Here is a 22391-nt window from a genome sequence, read left to right as displayed (position 1 = left end):
AATGTTGTAACTCACGAATGCTAATGCAACATTAAATCAGCGAATAATCAGTGGATAAATACGATGATTTGAGTTATTTCGTCATATTGTGAAAAAACCTCACCTGAGCTTCTTCTGACAGTGTTTACAACAGAAACAGTTGTTGTGCAGGATAAGTTTATTGGCCACCATTTTTTCCATTGGATAGACAGGTGTCAAACAGGCTGAACACATTTCCTTGGCAGGTGACTGGAACTATGATGATGAAAACAAATTCAGTTTAAGGTGAACAGGATTTTATGTTGACGAGACATTGACATTACAAGACCTTTCTTTCATGTTTTTATTCCTCGACCTGTCTTTCTGCATTGGAGGAGAGTGTGGTACACAGTAGGAGACAGTTACATTTCTACAGTAAAGCTTTGAGCAATATTGTTTTTGCAATTTTTCTTCAGCATTACATTTTCCAGTATATCACTAATGTTCTTACATTGTACCACGGGCAGTGAAAATGCAGGTACTTGTTTCGACTTCTAAATAAATGCGCCAGCGTTAAATTCCAGGTTGGTGGCGGTGAATCTGGATCTGCAAAGGAGAGAGGAAGTCTCTTTTTTATCTTTGGCCTGAGCCAGGCTTCCCGTTTCCCTCTGTTTCGAGTCCTTGTACTAAGCTGAGCCAATCGGCTTTTGGCTTATATTTAGTGGACAGACGTTGGTGTCGATCTTCTGATGTAAAGGGACGATGTAGATGTATTTATAGAAATACTGCACCTGATTTCCTAAACTATTCCTGTCAGCACACTCACTTATTTTTATTGACAGAAACATTTTGAAAATATGTTTAAGAGAGGATGAACATTTAGTAAATTCTGTGACTGTGAGCTCACCTGCCTGTAACACACTTATAGGTGAAATCACTGGTTATTGATGTGATTGATCCACGATAATCGTTTAGTAGAGGAATAATAATGAGGCACCGGTGTAGAGGATAGAAATCACTTTTTAAAATCTCATCGTTTCAACTTTCATTTATTTCACCATTTACACAACAGAACATACAATATCAACTATATGCTAAGCTTTAATAAAAGAAGTTAACACTTTATCATGTGGTTACAGTATAAAATCTATAAGACACATTTTTTTTCAATTAAAAGTCAACATTTTTTTTTATGATTTTAGATCATCAGCTTTATGACTAACAAAACCTTTTCATTGAAACATAATGTGATAAATATACAAATGGAATAATTGCTTTCCTAAAATTAAAGGACTGGGAAATGCACCGTCTGATAAGTGGCTTATTTAGTGCTTTTCCTTTGGTTGGCTAAATGTTACAAACACCGTCCCTTCCTCCTTGGCGTTATCTTCAAAAGGGCGACCAGATCTTTGCATTAATGGAGATGTCATGACTTCATATCTGGTTGGACTCCCAACTACTTCGAACAGAGCAGATGATTTAGCGTCGGATTGTTTGGTGACAAATGTCGAAGTCATGGAGGAAACAAATACGTTGCCAAAGCCATCAGTCTCTTCGTATGTTTCACTGACAGTCTTTGTGCCGATTATTCCTGCAGGTTTCTCTGGAACAGTTTTCACCTCGAGCACGCTGACTTTGCGTTGCACAGGACTGTACACATTTTTTGAGGACTCTGCAGCAGACTCCTGTCCCAGGTCACTATTTGCATCATGGCAACTTTGAGAACTACACTCCGCTTTTGGCTTAAATGTTGACATGGGCGACTTTGGTTGTTCGGCAGGTTTTCTGGCAGCTGAGTGAATGGAGATGAATGACGGGGAGGACTGGGAAGAGGACTGTCTGACGAGTGGCTTATTGGGCACTTGTCTGGGCACTTCTTGTTTGGAAGGACTTGAATCTGAAACTGTTTGCAGATTCACGTCAGTCGTGTCTTTGGTTTGGCCTGATTTGGCTTTGCTTGACACGATACTTATTTTCCTGATGTTGTTGGCGGGCTGAAGGTTTCGCTCAGATTCAAGAGATTCATCAAAGAGTCCTGACAAACCTGCAATGTCAGCCTCTGATTTTAGATTGGAGACGGAGTACAAAGCCTTTTTAATTGCCTCTTCAATGTCAAGAAGTTTTGCTAAAGTCTCTTCCTTCAGATTCATTATTTCTTTACTTGCCTTCTCCAGATCTTCAAACGCAGTCTCAACTGAGGAGATACTTTCTAAATCATCGTCCTGTGTCTCTACTTCAACTTTCTTTTCCTGTGTTTTACTTTGCTTAGCATTTCTGCTTGGTGTAACCATCCAAGCAGGGACATTCTGGTATAATGTCTTCAAGGAGCTGACGTCAACACTGCTGGTTTCTCCCTCTATCTCTTGGACCTGACACAGGATTCCTTTGAGTTCCTCTCGTTTTCTCAAATTTTCAAAAATTTCCATGGCTGCCTTCACATTTCCTTTCATGATCTCCTCCTTGTGGACAGAAAGCCTCTGCCGCCGCTCATCTTCTGTCTCTTTTACTTTCTTCTCTCTAAGAACAACTCTATCCTCAACCTTTTGATGCTGTCCATTGAGGTCATTCTGCTGTAAATGACGGGCATCGACCCGACTATTGGTGTCCGACATCTGCACTTCAGTCTTGCTGTGTTGTTTTTTGACAGGTTCAGGATTTGATTTGTGTTGTTGAATAGTGGTTTTGTTGGTATATTTATTGTCACTATCATTTATTACTTTTACCTTTTTGGATAACAAAGGGACTCTTCTGTCCAGAGACTCACTTTCCTTTCTTTCAAAGTTCTGTAGAGCAGCCTGCAAGCTCATGCTCATTTCTTGTTTTCCATCTTCTGCGTAATTCTTCATACACATCTGAATCTCCTCAGCTGCATTGATTTTCTGTATTACATTTCTTTCCATTTCCACAGTGCTGTTCGTTACTTGGCACTCTGACTTTTTAAGTGGTGTTGTTTTCTGTGTCTTCTTAATTTCCTGGGTCTTTGAGTTCATCTGTAAATGTTCTTTTGACTGACTTGAATCTTGCACCGTTTCATCAACACATTTTTGGTTGTATGTTTCATGTAAGGTTTCTTTATTGGTTTTGTTTGCTTGTAGGTTATCTGTGAAGGGCGTAGGAAACTGTTTGTTTTGTTTTGGAGGAATCCCTACACTTTTTCCATTGTCTTCGATGGGGCAAGCAACTTCAGGAGCCGGAGGAAGTGGAATATTCGGCCCCTCCACAACTACTGATTTCGTCCATTGTGGCTTTGGTGGTAAAGCCGGCTTCTGCTCCCGTGGTTTCTCACTAGTCTTTTGAGGGAGTGGAGGTGGATTTACAGTCTCAGAGCAGGTTGATTTTGAGTTTCCATTTGCTACAGGGTTGGGTGTTGAATTCTGTGTTGTATTGGGTGGTTGTCCTTCACAGGTTACTGAAATTGAAGGAGACAATTTTGTGTCAGATGGAGGCACAGACACCACAACACACTGCTTGTGAACAGTCTCGCTCCTCCCTGAACAAGCCCTACCTGAGTTTCTGTATATCATTGCAGCTTTATAGTCTCCTTTGGATACATTTACACTAGATTTCTCAAGAGATTGCAGAGCCAACTGAACATTACCTCTTACAATATCTTCTTTATCTAGGAGCTTCTGTTCTGTCGCTGCGCTCTGCAGAGACCTAATAGCTGCCTTCACATCTCCTCTGATAACTTCTTCTGTCTCATCTTCTGTTGTCTGGCCATTACACTCATAACTTTCAAAAAGTGGCAGTGATCCTGCTGCACAATTACTGACTATAACTGCTCTTTGTTGACAAGCCTCAAAGGAAACATGGCTTCCCTGATCTTTCACGGCATCACTGACCTTTGGACAAGTCCTGATTTGCTGGCATCCGGAGGAAGACGAACACGTGGATTGCATCGCTGCTGATGAGCTTCCCTCTTGTGCTGACACATTAAGGTTGTATATTTTTCCAGGAACAATGACTTCACGCTCCATGTTCATGCTTTGCTGCTTAGCCATTTCAAGGGACTTTTTAGCTGCTTTGACATCTCCGGATATAATAACCTCTTTTTGTGCTGGGCTTCCTTCTATGTCAGGACACTGGGCTGACAAATCCATGTCATAGATAGTTCCAGGTTGAATGATCTCCCGCTCCACGCACATGCTCTGCTGCTTTGCTCGTTCTAATGACTGCAATGTTGCCTTGATGTCCCCAGCCACAATCTCCTCTTTTTCTACCATGACAGGTTGCTTTACTGCAAGTTGTTGCTTTGCTGATGAGACATCCCCAGGGATTATTTCCTCCTTTGGAACACAGGTGTCAATGCTGAACGAGCACTCTGACGAAAAAACCTTTTTGGTATTTCGTACATCTCCCGGCAAAACGTCGGAAATGGTTCGCTCTACCTGGTCTTTCTGCTGGCAGAGGCTTCTCTTTGCTTCTTTCACATCCCCGTGAACTATTTCAGTCTGTTCTTTAGCAAGAAGACTGTCATCAGCTTCATCTCCTGACAACTCAGTATGAAGACTCTTCAGGTTGTCCAGACCTCCTTTCTCAATGCAACTTTTGTACAAGTTCACATTTCCCTTTTCAATTTCATCCACTCTACACGACGCCGCAGTCCTCTGACTATTGGCGGTGGCTAACAGATTTCCAATCGTCGACTTTACATCTCCCCTCTCTATAATGTGACCCTCGGTTTTCGTGTCACAAATGAGCGAATAAACTGACATCTCTGCCTGTCCCCCTGCAGTCTCTTGCATTATGATTCCTTTTTTCAAAACCTTATCTTGAACGAGCAATTCATCAATCATCTGGACAATGTTTTGTATTCTTTGATCTTTCTCTAGGTTGATCGTTGTGGCCGATTGGTAGACTGGAAGTTCTACTACTGTGGTGTTCACTTTGCCCTGCTCCACCTCTCTGAGAAGAGTAACCTGGGGCTTTAGGGTTGGTTTCAGTAAGAGCTGTAACATGATGTTCCTGATGTTACCCCCAACCACCTCTTCATTCTGGATTTGCACGCCGTCATTGCCCTCAAGCACATATTTAGCCATGTTAACATTACTACTCTCGTTTGCCTCTATTATGATGCCACTTGAGTGAACAAAAGACATTTGGTATAGATATGACAGGGTGTCAGCAACACTGTTGGCAGTGATTTTGTCCAAGGGGGTGGTCTCAAAGAGCCAGGTAGTGCACTTCACATCAGCTTTTGGTATCTCCTCCTCAACATCTTCGTTTGAGGCATCCTCGGGCTCCTTGATTTTGTCCAGCGGCTGAGATTCAAACAGCCAGGTGCAGCGTTTCACATCTCCTTTCTGGCTGTCTTCCCTGTGGACTGTTTGTACTGGACCTTGCTCCTGAGGTTCCCCTTTCAGACTATCCATCGTTTGATTCTCAAAGAGCCAGGTAGAGGTCCTGACATCCCCTTGCTGGACATCAGTGACACTAACCATTCGCACGAACTTCTGCTTCTGCTCAGATTCAAATATCTGCTTATTGAGCTGCACACTGCTGCTCCCAAAGTCTTCAATGACCCTGACAGAGGGCTCCTCTCGGCTGGTGAGGGAATCCAAAGGTTGCGTCTCAAACTTCCATCTGGCTGATTTGACGTCTCCTTTTTCGACATCTTCTTGGGTGACAGCTCGGATCACATAAACCTCATTCTCTGCCTTGATAGCATCGAGTGGTTTAGTTTCAAACATCCACCTTGCTCCTCTCACGTCACCGCTCATTACCTCCTCTTTTTTCACAGTTGTCACCTCGTGAAACTGCCCCTCTTTGTCTCTGATGGCATACAGCGGCAGGGACTCAAACATCATGGTACTTGATTTCACATCTACATTGCTCGCAGGCTGCTCCTCATCGACCAACTTCTGCTCGAGGGGTTCGTGTTGGATTTTGTCCAGTGAGGAGGTTTCAAATACAAACCTCTTGTTCTGGACGTCACCACTCTCCGTACCACTCACTCCCTGACTGTCTGCATCGTTGTCCTTATTGATCAGGTTCATGGGGCAGTTCTCAAACATCCAAGTAAACTTATGTACCGAACCTTTTTCAATTTGTTCATCTTGGGTCTGTTCGTCAGATGTTCTCACAATTTCGGATCCTATTTCATCGAGGGACTGGGATTCAAAAAGTTCTTTGACTCGTGAGACATCTCCTGACTGAAAGTTGACCTGGCTCACACATCTCATGTCTTGTTCTGTATTTGTATCTTTTCTTATTCTATCCAAGGTTTCTGTTTCAAAAAGATGTTTGACTGTTTGAACACCAACCTCTGATTTGACAGAGTCCTGTATGGTACTGCAGAGCTTCAAGTTGTACTCCTCACCATCTTTGATGCTGTCGAGAGGCTGTGATTCAAAAAGCCAAGTAATGGACTTGACATCGGCATTGTCGATGGCTTCTTTATCTTTCACTTTTTCTGATTTGTCATATAAAATGTCCATCGGTTGCGTCTCAAATAACCATTTGCAAGTCTTGACGTCACCCTTACTGGGCTCCTCTGCTGCAGAGGTGTTTTGCTCTATCTTGTTGAACTTGGAATGGATCCCATCTATTGTCTGGGTTTCAAAGAGCCACTTTGCCGTTTTCACATCTCCCATTGTATCCTCCTGTCTGGTGATGCCTTTGATCACCTCAACATTTCCTTTTCCCTCTGCAAGCTCATCTAAAGGCTTGGTCTCAAACATCCACTTATAGTTTTGGACCTTCCCTTTGATGAATTCTTCTCGGCTGACTGTTGTGACCTTATGGAGGTTTCCAGAGCTGTCTTTTATCGCATATAAAGGAGTTGTCTCAAACATCGCTGTGTTACCCTTTACGTTTCCTGCTGTAATTGTATTTTCCTTCTCAACAATCTCCTCGTCAGAATGAGCAAGTTTGCTCAAAGGAATTGTTTCAAAGAGATGTTTGAATCCCTTAACGTCACCCTTTTCAATCTCTTGTTCTTTGAATGAGACGTCCTTTTTAATACTGCAGCTCTCAAACATTTGCTTTCTGCCTTTTACCTCTCCCTGTTCGTCAGCTGAGAGGGTAATTTTCTTCAGACGCCCAACTTCATAGGTATCACTAAGAGTCTCCATAGGCTGAGTTTCAAACAGCCACAGAGATGTTTTGACATCCCCCCCAATTATTTCCTGCTTTTCTGCTGAATCTCCTTTCAGCACCTCCAGAGGTTTCATCTCAAAAAACTTCCTTTTGTTGACGACATCAGCCTCTCCTTCACATTCAGCCACAGTTCCTTCAAATTTGTCCACTCCCACAACCTCTTGTATAGTGTCAAATGGCTGAGTTTCAAACATCCACCTCTTTTGATCAACTCCTCCTCTGTGCCCCTCTTCCAGTGAGATGCCCCGAATTATTTTCACTCCGTCAGTTCCCTTATTAATCAAGTCCAAAGGTTGGGTTTCAAAAAGCCAACGGGCAGTGCTGATGTTGTTGCTGTTGATCTCTTCCCTGCAGATGGATTTGATTTCATGGATATTGCCGCTGTTGTCTCTGATGGCACAGCAAGGTTCTGCCTGGAAGAGTTTCACAGTCTTCTGGACTTCTCCTTTCTGCTCCTGGAGCTCAGATCTCAGTTTCAGGAAGCTGTAATCTTCTACGGAGTTGCAGCGGCCCAAGTCGCTCAGTGATTGAGACTCAAAAAGCAGCCGTGTCCCTCTCACGTCTCCTGGCTGGATGGGTTCTTTCAGCACTGCCTCGACCAGTTCGCCCTCCTCTCTTTTTGATTCATTCAGAGAATCTAAGGGCTGAGTCTCAAACAGCCACGTTGATGTTCTCACATCACCTCTGACAGAAGTCTGTCTTTTAGCAGACATTTGCTGGGTGCCGTCGGTGTACTCAAACATAGAGGATGTGCCTCTGACGTCTCCACCTTTTAACTCCTCATCGTCCAGCAGCTTCTTGGTTGCGTGAGGATCTCCAATATTGTCCAGAGTCCAGTTCTCAAAAATCCACCTCATGGACTGCACTTCACCCTGATACGCTGCGTCTGCTGCGTTTTCTGACTGCACTGCTTTCATTATATCATCATCCGCGACGTCATCGAGACTTGCCCGTAGGTCTGGGTGGATGTGTTTAAAGAGCCTTTTCAGCTCACTCTTCTGCCGTTGCTGGTAGAACGTGGAGAAGGTTTCTTTGGGTGGAGGCAATGGGAGGCTGCCTTCATAGTCCAGGGGTCTAGGTGGTACGGGAGGAGGTGGAGGGAGAGGCAGGTCTTCTTCACCATGAGAGGATTGTGAAACTGTGATTTTCCTGGCTGCGTCAGCCATCTTGAAATGAAAAACAGATGGGAGTAATATTGTTAGGATTCAGTCGTCAGAAACAGTATTAGTAAAGGTACATGCGAATAATATAACGGCATGCAGTGAAGCCATACTTTACCTTTCTCTATGCTCGCTTGATGTTTTTCACCGCAAACCATCGTCCGTCACACCGGGGTTAACAAAACACTTCATAGCTGTTAGTAGGCAGACATCAACCAGGCACCCAACCCAGACTGTGAGTGTAGTGACTTTAATAACTTAAGCTCAACCTCGTCTTCTCTTTTTTTCTCCACAGAAACACCTGGAAATGTAAATCTTATGGTACATATCGTTCCATTTTTTAGTATTTGGCAAGTTAATATGTTTTTTTTTTTACTATTTGGACTCTGGGACAACAGAAACAAGGACTTTGAGGGAAACGTTTGGACTCATTTAATCATTCATTTGAAACCTGCATTAAGTTATTTTTTTGGTTAATTGGTTGCAGCAAACACAACACTGACACATTATCACGTTGTTATTTAAAGACAGACAAGATACGAAATAACATCAGCATTTATTTGGTGTTGGTCAAACTGATGAGTGTAATATAATGATAAGAATCATTTAAATGTTCATTTTCAGGTTTTAAAAGACATCTTCATGTGTTTGTTTCTGTAATCTTCTGACGTTTAATGTGAGATTTATATACAGTATATCATGAGTAACTGTACATATGAGAACATGAAGCAGCTAAGTTGTTCTGAACTTCTTTTATCTAAATGTAAATGTCATTTTATGTGACTGCTATGTTGCTTCTTGAGTTCTAGGTCAAAGGTTAACTGTCTTTGGTCAAGCAAGCAAAGTAAAACAGTGAACTACCACAGCACACACACTTTTGTAAGGGATGAAAATAAAACAGTGCAATACAGTACCTTACTGTTTTTGGATCTTGTCGGTGTGGTACCAATGAATTCCTGTTGGACAGAAATAGCAGAAATATATATCATATTATATTACTTATCATCATATATATATATATATATATATATATATATATACAGTATATGTATTTACACATGTGCTATAAATTTAAAGAATGCAATAAATTAAGTGTAAAACATTGAGTTGCTCCTATTGTCGCAGAGCATAGTGGTCATTCCCCACCGAAGCCCTTGACCTCGGTGTGTGGGGAGGAATGAGAGGCATTTCAGGAACTCACTGGCTGTGTTGAGCCTCCTGTGGAGTCGATAGCTGCTGCTCTTGACAGATAGAGAGCCGATCTGTCTCTCACTGAGGAGGATGTCGCTGTCCTGTCTCTGGGCAGTGTGGGTGGGGAGACCCCCTTAGTCAGCGATGGACTAATTTTATCACCTGTAATAGAAAAGGCGATGTAAATCCGATAAAATAGATCACCAGATCACAAATAGTTTTCCAGATGAGAGAACAATAACTGCAGTAAAATGACATTTTGATTGCTCATGTAGATTCACTGACACACATTGAAAGCAGGACTCTGATATTACTGCGTCCCAAAATAAGCACAAAGCAGTGTCTAGTGTCAGCAACAAGTGTAATGATAACACTGTGTGTGCGTGGGTGTGTGTATTTATAGTGATGTTCATAGTGTGTGTATTTATAGTGATGCTGGAAACTTTCTTATCACTGTTGTAGCTCCTTGTGGAAACAATGTCAACGGCCTCAGTGTCACTAACAGTGATTTTTAGCGGCTCGGTGGACGTATGATTTATTCTGCTAAACAGAAAACAATATAACAAACAAGTCAGTTTACGAAAGCTTTGATCCCGGGGGGGGGCTGACAAGACAAATAGGCCCACACAGCCTGCCTGGGACGCACACCAAACTGCATGCCATGGACTGACCATGACGCCCAAGAAGAGAGAGAAAAAAAAACAGCAACTGCTAGCTCAGCTGGAGTGACACAGATTGTTTGCACATTGTTTATGCGAGCCATCAAACCGTCAACCCCTCACCAAAGGAATGCGACTGCCTGACCCCGTGAAAAACATGGAAATGATCACAGCTTTAAACCTGCAGCTGAACGTTGCTACTACAATGAAGACAGTCTTTTTTTTTTTTTTTTTTTTAAAGCAAATGTTCATGGTAAAAATCTGCTAAAACAAACAGTGAAAGCGTGTGGAGTTATATTAGTCAAGAATATGGCAGCAATGATAAATTCAGAGAGCATTTCAACAACAACGGCACAGTGAACAATATGGGTAGAGGTCAACAGCCCTGTGTGTTGCACAGGCCATCCAGCTGTAACTAATGGCCAGATTTGAGCACACCTCCCCTTTTCACACACTAAGCCCTCACAGGACAAAAGGATGGACCAACAAACTGGCGCCTCTCACGAGTCCGGACTTAAAGCATTTTGCATAGATGGGTGAGCAGACAGAATGAGGCAACCGAGTGCCATGCGCGTCCAAACTGAGAGGTCAACTTCATCTCTGATCGTCCATACATTCACCACACAACAGTATCAGTAGCTGGTGACTGGATAGGTAAAAATCCTGTTGCCACTAAATCAAAAGTGAATCAAAGACATTTACTTTTGCTTTCTGACATCTCTTTGATCTGAGTTAATTCTCCAAGAATGAAGAGGAGCTATTAGCGGCTCAGTAATGGGAGGGTGTTTTGGGCTGCTGGCAGCTGTACAAATGATGGTGAAATGCAGATGGTATTTGTTCTTCACCACCACCACCTTCCGCCGCCACCAGCTGTTGCCGATTGTAGCCACATTCACAGACTGTAATGAAAATCTGCATGCCAAAAGGTAGCTCACACCCCCACACCCCACACCCCCCACACCACCAGACAATATATGATTCTTTTCTTCTTGTTTTTAAAACCTATTGGCTGCTTCTTACATACTAGTTTACAATCACATTTTCTGATGATGGAAGAAGAAGGACAGCCAATAACTGAGTAGTGCTGTTCTCTCTCTCGTTTCAGACATGTCTATGACGGGGGCTGAAAGCTGAGACCACTTAAGACTTAATGAAGATGCCAGCGATATCGTCACATCACTCATAAGGACGTGCAGGCAGAATGGAAAGCACCTGGATCATCTCTGATTCATGTGTTGGACAAAGTCAGTAATTTAATTTTTAAATCATTTTAGAGGTATTACAATTATATGATTAATCCATTAGTCAATTGATAAAAAAAAATAAAAAAATTGGCAAGTACATCTATAATTAATTAATTTCAGTCATTTTTCAAGCAAAAGGTGTGAAAAATGTCAAATATTCTCTGGTTCCAGCATCTTAAATGGCAGGATGTCATATAACTTTGTCATATATCGTCACCTCGGTCACTTTGGGTATATGACCAAATGATTATTTCATCATTTAAGTAATCATTAGTCGACTTAGGTTCTTTAATCTAATTCATTTTGGAATTTAATTTAATTTTGCTGAAATTAAAGAGTATCCACTCCACATTCATCCTGCTTATTTAAAGAATCACATCACATTGGTTACAGCGTACTACTATAACACTAAACTTTACTCCATTTCCACACAGTTAACACTCGTGATACTCACTAAAACACCATCCGGCGTCGCTCTCACTCCCTTCCCTGTGTGTCTCCGCTGTGCCGGGTAACTGACTCTCAAGGCCTCTGTGATGTGTGACACAGCCTGTCTCCTCTCTGCCTTTCAGTTCTCTGTGACTGATCTCTTTCTAGTCCTGTGGCCTCGGTGGCAGCTGATTTTTATCAGAGACCGCTGCCCCAGTGGAAGACTTTGGCTATTTTGGGAGGGTGGGCTGGCGGCTGCTGCTGCTGCTCCGCTGAGTCAATCACCTCTGTTAGTCACTGAGGGACTGGGGCACCCCTCCACCTCCCATTCCCATAGCTACATTGTCACCCACTATAACGGGCACTGGGTGGGACGGTATCTGTGTCAGTGGGTGTTCAGTGGGCAAAACACAAACAGGAACACACACAATCCTATTTTGGTAAAGATAGTACAATGATGAGTCTGCTAAAGCTACTGCTGCTGCTAATTTCATATTAGTAACATCATAATTGTCATGTAATCTGCTGTAGACCATAAGATATTTTTTCTAGTGTTTGAAATATAATTTATTTTAAAGAAATATCAAAAAGTTTTCAACTTTCTTTTTGGAAAATATGCTATAAATGTTGTCAGTAAGCCTCAGAAACTCAATAGGAGACACTGTAGATGTCAACTCACATTCCTGCCTGTGTCTTACTCGTATCAGACGCATCACAGGGTCAAAGCGTCACTATGTTGGAGTGATATCAGTTCCACGACGCAGACAGGCACAGCTCAGAGGGCCAAGGTCTGTGTCACGGTCAGAGCCGTCAGTGACAGCCTCACTCCTATCTTAAGCATGTGTACCAAACACATAGTTATGTATCTACACCGCTACATCCTTGTCTTTATTTAGCTGTTTCCTTGCACCTCCCAGCGCAAAAACCATTTACCCATCTCTGTCAGGATTTTAAACAGTCAGATTCATCTGATTTACTGGATGTGTGGTGGAAGCTCATGCTCAGTTTTATGACATATGCTGGCGAATAAATCGACATTCATATCTCAGAATATCTGTGCAACTTCTCAGAAGTCCATCAGAAACAAAGAACTGGCAGAAATACAAACATCAAATGGTTGGATGGGTTTGATTTCACAAGTTTCCAATAGTGAGCACTACTGATTATGAAATATGGCACTAAAATACAACAGTTAGCTCATGGCTTTGAGGGAGTCCTGGCACTAACCCCACCTGCCCTATCAGATCTCAGTGACTATAAACATGAAATTTAGCACCACTGCTCACCGTGTGAGTATCTGGACGTTCTGTTGTAAGACTCTCGGGGCCCATTCATGGCCTTTCCTCCTCCTGCCGGGGAGCTCCCCTGTGGATCAACAACATATAGTGTCATGAAGACAGTTACATCAGATTTAGTGTTTCTCATGGACAGAGCCAGGCTGGTTGTAGTCTTTATGCTGACCTAAGCTAACCACCTGCTGGGAGTGCTATTAATCATCTAACTCCTTAAAGGTTTGAACTACCCTTTTAAAAATGCATGCATGCTTCAGATTTCAGGACAATGTGTTTTTGTCAGGAGGTGGTTAACGTCTGTTCCCATTACCTGTTAACTGTGTTTGGGACCTAAATGGTCGGTTCAGTACCAGGACCAGCATCGGGCTCAACCCCTCAGCCAGATGGCAAAATGTCGGTCTAACACTTCGGCAGAACACGATTGCTAAAGTCTTGCAAGCGTCTGGCTGAGCAATGTTATGTTATGTAATGTTGTTAATATTATCTGTAGCTAGTTTGTCTCTTGGTTGGTTAATGTGAAAGATCACTGAGTACCATCAGTGCAGTGAAATGTGGGATATACGTTGTGTTTTTTCGTGTATAAAACAACGTTCATGTATCTTACACACCTGAATAGTGGTATCCTTTAATGGAGTGTTGTGACATCTCCAGTCCTGCAGGGGGCAGTCTCTCTTTGTGTTACTGCCAGCAGCAGACCTCAAGTTGAGCCCAGGGCTGCTGTGGAAGCTCTCCTGCAGGGTGGCCTTGGACTCAAACAGGGCGCACAGAGCTCTGGTGCCTGAGGACTCCTTCTGAGGGAGGAGGTCCATGGAGCGACTCCTGAACAGATTAGAGCTTCTTCCTGATCCGCAGAGGGCCACGTTCTCCCTGCTCTCCGGCCTCCTCCATCGACCGTCCACACAGCTTTCTGACACCTGGAGGGCAGCGTTTGATTTTCAAGTGAGTTTTTGGGCAGTGTTGATGTTTTAAGAGATGACGTATTATCACTCATGATGAAATAAAGAAAAGAAAAAGATGCACTACCTGGAGTTTATGCTCCGCTTTTTCAACACTCCTTAAGTCAGCGCAGCTTTGGTAACTGTTATTTATTGGAAAAATGAATTAGCAGCTTGTAGGTTGAACCCAAACATCATCTGGGAATTTGTGAGAAGTAAAAGTAAATTGAATTGACTATGTGTCCTAGAGCAAGGCACTAATGTTCAACTTTCATTCCTCATTGGCTACCAGAAGAGGACTGTCCTGGGAAGCTCCCTGTGTGCGTGAAATGAACGAACATGACGCAGGATGAGGCAAGAAAACCTCAAACATGTTCAGTCACCTTTGCTTGTAAAGGTAAATAATAAACATCATGAATGTGCACACATATTGTATTATATTGTGTAGAACTTACTGTTGCACCAACTGAGACACAGACTTCCTGTCCCAGCGGTTTGGAGCTGGCATGACCCATGACCTCTCCTGAAGCCCGGAGAGACTCCTCAGGGACTGAGTCCTCCTCAGGCCAAATGTCTCCATAGTAGTCCCTCTAATGGCAGCTAAGACAAGGAAGCGCTAAATCACTTTATCGCAAACATGTTTCTGTTCACCGATCATAGAGCACACAACTGCAAATTATTATATGTACGGGAGAAAAGAGGAAGTTAATTAAGTTCTTAATTCAATCATCTTTCGTACAAGAATTAAAGCATACAGCTGGACTTCATTTGAGTTATTGAATAACAGATTGTCACACTGACAGTCATATGACTCTGTTAATGTTTCTGAACTTCTGCACTCAAACAGCAAAACCATATCTACACCTCAGTATCACTGTGTGCTACTGTATAATAAATGAATGGTTATATTGTTTCTAAAAGATATGTCCAAAGAAGAAAAAAGGTACAAGATTTAAATTTTGAACATAGAAATGTATATTCTCATATTCCATAAATTCATGTGGGTTAATAAATCAATAAGTTACATTATAACACAGTTACAATATTATATAATAGGCTCATGCTGTTCTGTTTTTGCAAAATCAAAATAATATTCAGCTCCATACCTGAAGAGAAGAAGAAGTCACCTGTGCATATCTGTCTTTCTGACTGACTTGTGGTTTAGTAGCATCTCTCACAAGACACAGTAATTTCCAGCGACCAAAGTCCTTTAACACCTTGTGATTCGAGGCTTCCGGACATGAGGACTTGGTCCCTTAACTTCCTCTGATAAATTTCTCTGATAGATCAATAAAACACAAGACTACACAAGATTTTTTTTATTTTTTATTATATTAAATATGTTGTTTTGTGTTTTTATATATAAGTACTAATGACAGTGATGACAGTGTGGGACATAAAAAGACAGAGAGCAGACCTGTGTGTACAATGACAGCTGGTCCAGTCAGATGTCAGTGTTGAAATGCCTGGCATACTCTGTTACTGTATCTCATGCCAAAACTCAGCGCAGCAGCATTTTATCTGCACCTCACATGCTTACCATAGCCATTTTATTACCGCAGCAGGAGTCACGTTCATTCACCTCACATGCCATTATTCCTTAATGTGCTTAGACGATAATGTGTTAGGTTGCTGCTTCTATTCTGCCGATACGGGACTCAACCAAAGTACAGAAAAAGCTGATGCTGCATGTGGCGCTCATTCGTTGATGATTACAGCCTGTCAGTGCTCAAACTGTGAAGTTATAATTCTGCCAGACTGTTGCCACATGAAGTTTATACACCAATAAATCAAAGGGAACTTTATATTTTATTTTTTACTTTTCTTTGACACAGGAAACATGAGGTAACCATTAACTGTCTTAAAGATTCACTAGTATACAACAGTTTACAATGCATATATTACACTCTAAAATCTGACAATTACAGTTCCTTTAATTCAGGATAAAATGACATTTAAAGAATGAAATTAAAATTAAAATTGAAAGCTCACCTAAGCTCACAAAAAGCAACTCTAGGGTGAGTTTTTACCATTAGATGACTAGCAGCTGTCTGAATGCGCAATAGTCACAAATCATGATAGCATAGAGCTACAAGGCCTGTATTAATCTATGACTGGGCTTTTCTGTGTTTGCAGGTGAATAAAGTGTACACAACCGCAATATAAATAATTATATACGTCCCTGTTAATATATGGCACAGTGTTTTTATCTTTAACTGGTTATTTGTTGTAAAAAAAAAAAATGAAGAAGCTAATTTAAGCTAACATCTATAGCTAGCAGTTACTTCGTGCTAGCTTTGTTGTTTGTAGTGTGGTGTTTATTTATAGCAACATTATAGCTGCTATAATCAATATTTTCATGTTAACAATGGATCAATGGTTAGGTATCACACAGTGTTGAACCTATAACCTATAACCACTAGCTACCTAATGACAAGCTAGTGAACATAATGGAGCATTTAGCAGCTAAAGAGCCCGATAGTTTCCTCAGGAGTTGGTGGAAAGCAAAAACAGAACTAAAAGGAGCTTAAATTTTTCAGGTGGACAGAGACCGGACTCCAAATTAATGTTATTGTTGCTCTGTATCTGTGTATATAGAAGATTTGCTAACAAATTAGCCATATCAAACTATATGCCGATAAGTAATCAATGTTGTGTTTATCGTTTCTGCTGTCCCCAAGTGGGCAAAAAAATAAAAAAATCAGTTAATGCAAGTGCTATCAGATTTTACAGGCTGTTTTTTGCTGGTGACTTAGCTGCCACTTTTATGTTTTGTATTAAAGCTCCTTTTAAAAATTCTTAGAAACATTGGCATTGTCATCATTCACATTGTTTCTCATGAGCTTTTGTCATGTCGACCTCCAGTGGAGAAAAATGGTTTATTCATTCCCTCATGTAAAAAGAAAAAACAGTATTGATTTTTTTCTCAATATCATTTAAGAGCCAGGAGATGGCACCAGAGCAACACGCCTCCTCCCATCTACAAAAATGTGGTCAAAGGGCATCATAGCTGCCAGCATGTTGACAGAACATGTTGTTATAGTTATATATCAGGTGAGTGCACATGTATATATGGCAGCTATTTGCAATACCAAAGGATTGTTGGATTGCATTTGTTCATACACATGCAATGCAACTTTAAAGTATCACAATACACAATACTGCTTTCAGATTCAGAAATCTATGATAGTAGAAGATACTGTTGTATTGTCACCCTTTAATGCACGTGTTTTGCCAGCTGCAATGGAAGAGAGGCAATCAGTGAGGGATTGAGTGTGGAGGGGAGGGACGGGGGAGTCGGACAGTCTCACCCACACGGCTCCACAGAACAGTCAGTACTGGCCTGAACAGCTGAGAACAGAGCAGGTCTCCTTCCTCCTCCTCCTGCTGCTGCTGCTGCTGCTGCTGCTGCGTGCTCCTGTGAAAGCCTCACATGGAGCCACATGTGACAGCCAACACCAACAGCAGAGTACACTGTGCTGGAGCTCAGAGAGCACAGGAGCTCCCACTGCAGGGCTGACAGCCAAACGCAATCAGTGGCACAATGACAACAGGAACACACACTGTGCACACTCACAGTTTGGTTAGTCTGTAGTTGTGAATGCATAATAAAACTGCCAAAGCAGAGACATAAACAGATATACATCTCTGCCCACTGATACATTTTACTATGTTGCTTCAGGGGAAAATGTCTTTTAAGTCCAGATTGCATCACACAGGCCAGTTTGTGAGTTTGTAAGAAAGGTCACCACAGCTCTCTGGCTGATGTTGACAACAGGCTCATTGTTGAAGGGGGAATGTCAAACCCAATCACACAGCTGCTTTGCTGTTACAGCTTGCACTGCTCACATGCAGAGTCAGATAAGATCACTTCTGTTGAAAACTGTAGTTGTGTAACCTACTTTGCTCTTTGGGTTGCAGCTTGACTCGCTTTTGCAAGAATACTGTAAAGGTGATCACACATGGAGGATGTTTTACAAGGATTTAATGGGTATAATTGTCCATATATTATGAAAATATAAAAAATAAAATTATATTAGTTAATAAAATGGCACATCTTCAGTACATTGCCTTAGAGTATGAGTGTAGCAGCTTTGAGCCTTACTGTTTCTAGCAATGACAAGGCTGTTAAGTGAAGGCATTTGAATTATACAGTATTGCAGTTCATGCACACTATGCAGGTTACTCGCCATTATAGCATAGATCTCTTTCATATCAATTTTTCAGGCTACATGTTGCACAGAGAGCAGCCCTCAGGACTCCAGGTTGTTGTTGCCTGACAAGCTCTTCTACAGAGATACGATATTTCCCCTGGATGAGGCCCAGGATTAGTCAGATGTACAACTGGCATAAGGCCAGGACTTGCCATTAGGGTGTCACTGGAAGTTCTCTGGTGTCACCCCCTGAATTAATACAAAAGGATGGCAGTTGACATAATCACTTAAGGTGTCACTGTCGTGAAATTTTATCTTAAGTCTTTATTTGATGGCATTTCCTCAGTGGGGGAAAGTGAGATTGGTATCTCTTTGATAGGTTTGGCACACAGTTCGGTTTAAAGCCCCTGGAAACCTTATTTTGATATGAGCTTTTAACCACGAACAATGGGCTTCTTCATGAACACAACATTTTTTGCCAATGTTCGAACATTTTTGGGTATTTTACCAGATTTCTGTCTGTGCTGTTTTATTTGTACTCTTCTCACAGGGCTGCTAACTGGCAGCGGATCTCATTTGGATGGAGGGAAGAAGGACATCACATATTTTGTGCACCAATAATAAATTCAGTAACATTAGAATCTCAATGCAATAATAGTTGCAGGGCATTTGCACAAAGATTAACCGTTAGATATTGGAAAAACAACGTGAGAGTGAAGAGTTTTCCTGCACTGATAAACAACTAAAGACCTGAATTCTGTAGGAAAGTGATCTGCTTGTAGCTCGTCGTATGGCTTAAATGTCAAACCCTGAACAATTTAAAACTAGAAACCTGACGTTACTGCCTCAGACACAGATATCATCATTTAAATAGATAAGATGACACCACTGACGTAAAAAAATGATGAATGCAAAGATGATGATGATGATGATGATAATGATGAAGACAAACATAATGATTCACTGCCTTTCCACCCTCTGAAATAGAATTGGCTGGGCTTTATTTACCCCTGTGACCATGGTGACCGTCACTATATGACATCAGAGGCGGTGTGAAGGATGAAGGAGGAAACGTGTTGATGTGACATCTCCCTGAGAGCGGCTGTGGAGGAAGACATCAACGACTGAGAGAACGAGGCAAACGTGACGTAGGATTAAGTTCTCCATTTCTTTATATCATGAGGAAGTGAATCATATCTATCTATCTATCTATCTATCTATCTATCTATGCACAGATTCAGATTAATAATACAAAATGAAATTTAAAATAAATTATGATGTTTCTATTAGAAACCATAAACCTTTAATGATCCATGTGGGGAAATAACACACCAGCTGCAGCACATTTATCAAACTAGTATGTGTACTTCTTCTGTCACTGCTATCTATCATATCCATCAAGGAAGTATGTATCAGGAAAACAACACAATCCCCAGGTAGCATGTGGCTCGAGTTGGCACCTTACATTACTACCGGACTGGAAAGGAACAACAATACCTGATACTTCCTGTCATGCCCAGGAAAACTGAGAGAGGTCTTTAAAAGGGGGGTAAATCCCTGAGATAGAATCCACAGGAAGAAAGGAGAAACTGGGGCACAGTTTCACATGCCTGAAGCTTTGTTAAACTCTGTCAGTGTATTGCTGTATGTGGGCCATTGCTGGCACAGCTTGACTAAGAAAACGGGGCCAGAAAAGCCAGTGGCAGCAACCTGAGAGGCTGCCAGAATGTAGGTTAACCATAAGTTGTGTAACATGGACTCTGGTCTGAAAGCGCAGCGATAGTTTACTCTCACTGTTCTCTGACAGTTGCGAGGCAGATGTGAGACAGGATCATCTGTCAGACACAGAATATGAGTGGGTGACAACATTGTGGAAAGCAGCTCTGACATAATGGGCATTGTGGCGCAATATGTCGTTTCTCCATTATTATTTACGTGACGTGAATGGAATTAAAATTGGAAAAAAAAAATGTAGAGAAATCAGGTTTGGAAAGTGGGTCAGTCAGACTTTGATACGGTGAATAAACACAGTAAATTAAGAGAGAATTATTGTGCTAAACTCAAAATGACCATTGCAGTGCTCTTCAAGTGAAATATAAATTATCCATCCATGACTCATCTCCTTCTCCGCTAGTGTGGACTGGCAGAGTCCTGGACCAACCTCCGGACACACTACAAACAAAGTCACACTGTGCGTGGTAACAGCCAGCAAAGGGAACAGGAAACTCCAACTGTATTGCACAAATGTATTTTAGTCCACGCAGTGTGATTGTTCTATAAATAGCCCGCAGCCTCACGGAGCACTTTGATCATGTGTTATGAGTAAGTCGCTCTGAGATCTCAGAGACCAGACACAGACTGAATGTACCCTCAAGCTGCAAAATCTACCTCACATGAAATACTCTCAATAAGATCTTTATACTTATCTATAACCAGTCCAAGTTTGAGCCTCAAATAAAAGATTATTATTATGAATTATTTATTTATGTACTGTTTACTGTGTATTAAATCTTTCCTTTCCTGCTGGTGTTTACTACCCACCCAGATCAGTGGAATAGGAAACACACATGCACTATAGTGATCCGTGCCAAAGTGGGTCAAAGTGGGTCACAGTCCTCCTAACACTCTTCCACTGAGCGCTGAGTTCGGGACAGGCAGTGCTACCTCCAGCCAGAGCATTTGTACCAACAGGTATTTCAGTATTAGTGCAGTTTTTGTTTGACTCCTCACTGATGCGCTGATGTGTATCAACACAGGGGTCAAAGCTTAATCTCAAGAGTATTATAGACTTGTCTGTCTCTCCGTTCATCTGTCTGTCCATCTGTTGATCTGATGCTCTGCTTGTTTGCCTCTCTGTGTGCGCAGAGCTTCATTTTCCTCCCAGTCGGGGACACAGAGTAGCCTATGATTATCTTTAAAAGCAGAGACACTGGAATGTTAATCCCGTCCCTTTGCTTTTTCTCACTCTGTAGACTCTCTGAAAAAAAAAAAAACTTCAAAATGAGTGTGTGCATGGACAAACTTTAATTTATGACAACATCTGTTTATAAGAAATGGAGTAAAGCGTGGAAGCAGGGAGGAGGATTTTTTCCTTGAGCAGGAGAGGCAAAAGCTTTATACCAAAGGCCATAATCCTGCCCATATACAGCTCCTCTACGCCTCAGGGAGTTCCTGCAGTTTAGGAGTGTCAGAATAAAATCATAATTACTGAGGAACACCTCTGAGTCATATTACGGTAAGATAAATACCAAGGAGTATGTGTCACCTGTAATGGAGGTCTGGTCAACATATGATTAGGTTTGAAAGCAATTTCCACAGACAGAAAAGAGCATACAGTCTATGGAAACAAAGAAAGGCCATAAAAACAGGAAACCTGCAGACAACTGAATACATTGTGAAATGTAACCACTAATGTTGAAATTGAAATACCACTGAATTTTATTCTATTTTACAGCGGGTGTTCTCGTCATTTTGTCCACCCTCTAGAGTTTATTTTGTTTGACTGGATAAAAATGAAATGTCCCAAGTTACATGCCACTCAAACAATAAAACAAACAAGTTATAACCCCTCCCATGCCATTACATGTGGCCTTACACGTTTATAATGGAGCCTGATTACCCTCTGATGATAATCACCTGCTGGAACTCTACATGTGATTTATTTACCATCACATCATTGTTATAACTACGCAGTGTGAGCGCAGTACTCAGGAATCTGTGGGCAGCGGCGTCAGTCATGAGCGTCTCCTGCCTCTGATTGTGTCACCGCCTGCGTCAAGACAGACAGGGGAGCTGCAGAGAGGATGCGAAGCAAGATGAATCACCGCCCCATCCCAAGTACTGGCGGTTTTGTTTGGGCAGATTAGCCATCTAACAAGAGCATATGTCATTGGCAGATGTTAGCTACGGTAGTTTAAATAGCAGTTTATAATATGTTTGATTTTTGAAGCTGTAATGTGTTAAGTTTGGTTGTTTTGGTCCGGACGAGGTTCGGATGATTTGACCAGACTAGCCGTGGTCACTGCCTGTAGCTAGGTTTAATGATAGCCTTTTGATGTGTTTAAATCAGTCAAAAACGTTGTTGCTGTTTCATGAGTTGTACAATCATGTAGCCTTTTATACAAACAACCTAGCTTATGTCTGACTTTTTCCAACATAAATAACTTCAGGAAATATAGCTAGCTATATAGCTAGCTATACCGACCGTTGGGCGCATGTGTGACGTCTGTGGCGGTTCCGAGGGGTGAACTATCTTGCCTCTACACGTTGAG

General features: G+C 41.8%; 2 protein-coding genes across 2 annotated transcripts; both read right to left on the bottom strand.

The window, feature by feature from the left end:
- Window positions 1-991: 991 nt before the first annotated feature.
- LOC130178715 (xin actin-binding repeat-containing protein 1-like) lies at window positions 992-13840 on the bottom strand. The gene is made up of 5 exons (XM_056391164.1): window positions 13640-13840; window positions 11765-11903; window positions 9418-9569; window positions 3557-8222; window positions 992-3367 (listed from the first exon to the last, which is right to left on the bottom strand). Exons 1-5 carry the CDS (start codon window positions 13838-13840, stop codon window positions 1284-1286), a joined length of 7242 nt encoding a protein of 2413 aa, XP_056247139.1. The 3' UTR covers window positions 992-1283.
- LOC130178343 (xin actin-binding repeat-containing protein 1-like) lies at window positions 3231-8307 on the bottom strand. The gene is made up of 2 exons (XM_056390456.1): window positions 3801-8307; window positions 3231-3367 (listed from the first exon to the last, which is right to left on the bottom strand). The coding sequence occupies exons 1-2, from the start codon at window positions 8220-8222 to the stop codon at window positions 3365-3367; spliced, it is 4425 nt and encodes a 1474-aa protein (XP_056246431.1). The 5' UTR covers window positions 8223-8307; the 3' UTR covers window positions 3231-3364.
- Window positions 13841-22391: the final 8551 nt, after the last annotated feature.

The sequence above is a fragment of the Seriola aureovittata genome, chromosome 12 (assembly GCF_021018895.1).
Source record: "Seriola aureovittata isolate HTS-2021-v1 ecotype China chromosome 12, ASM2101889v1, whole genome shotgun sequence".
NCBI lineage: Eukaryota > Metazoa > Chordata > Actinopteri > Carangiformes > Carangidae > Seriola > Seriola aureovittata.
Note: the sequence above shows the minus strand (reverse complement) of the source record. Positions and strands in the feature narration are given on the sequence as shown.

Bases quoted from the DNA above. Each gene is read 5' to 3' on its own strand.
- LOC130178343 (XM_056390456.1), bottom strand. From the start codon at position 8,222: ATGGCTGACGCAGCCAGGAAAATCACAGTTTCACAATCCTCTCATGGT.
- LOC130178715 (XM_056391164.1), bottom strand. From the start codon at position 13,840: ATGGACCTCCTCCCTCAGAAGGAGTCCTCAGGCACCAGAGCTCTGTGC. The intron at 11,904-13,639 runs GTGTGTAAGATA...CCACAGGACTAG, and splicing joins TAAAGGATACCACTATTCAG to AAAGAGATCAGTCACAGAGA. The intron at 8,223-9,417 runs GTGAGTTCCTGA...TTTCATTTCAAG, and splicing joins CAGGAGGCTCAACACAGCCA to ATGGCTGACGCAGCCAGGAA.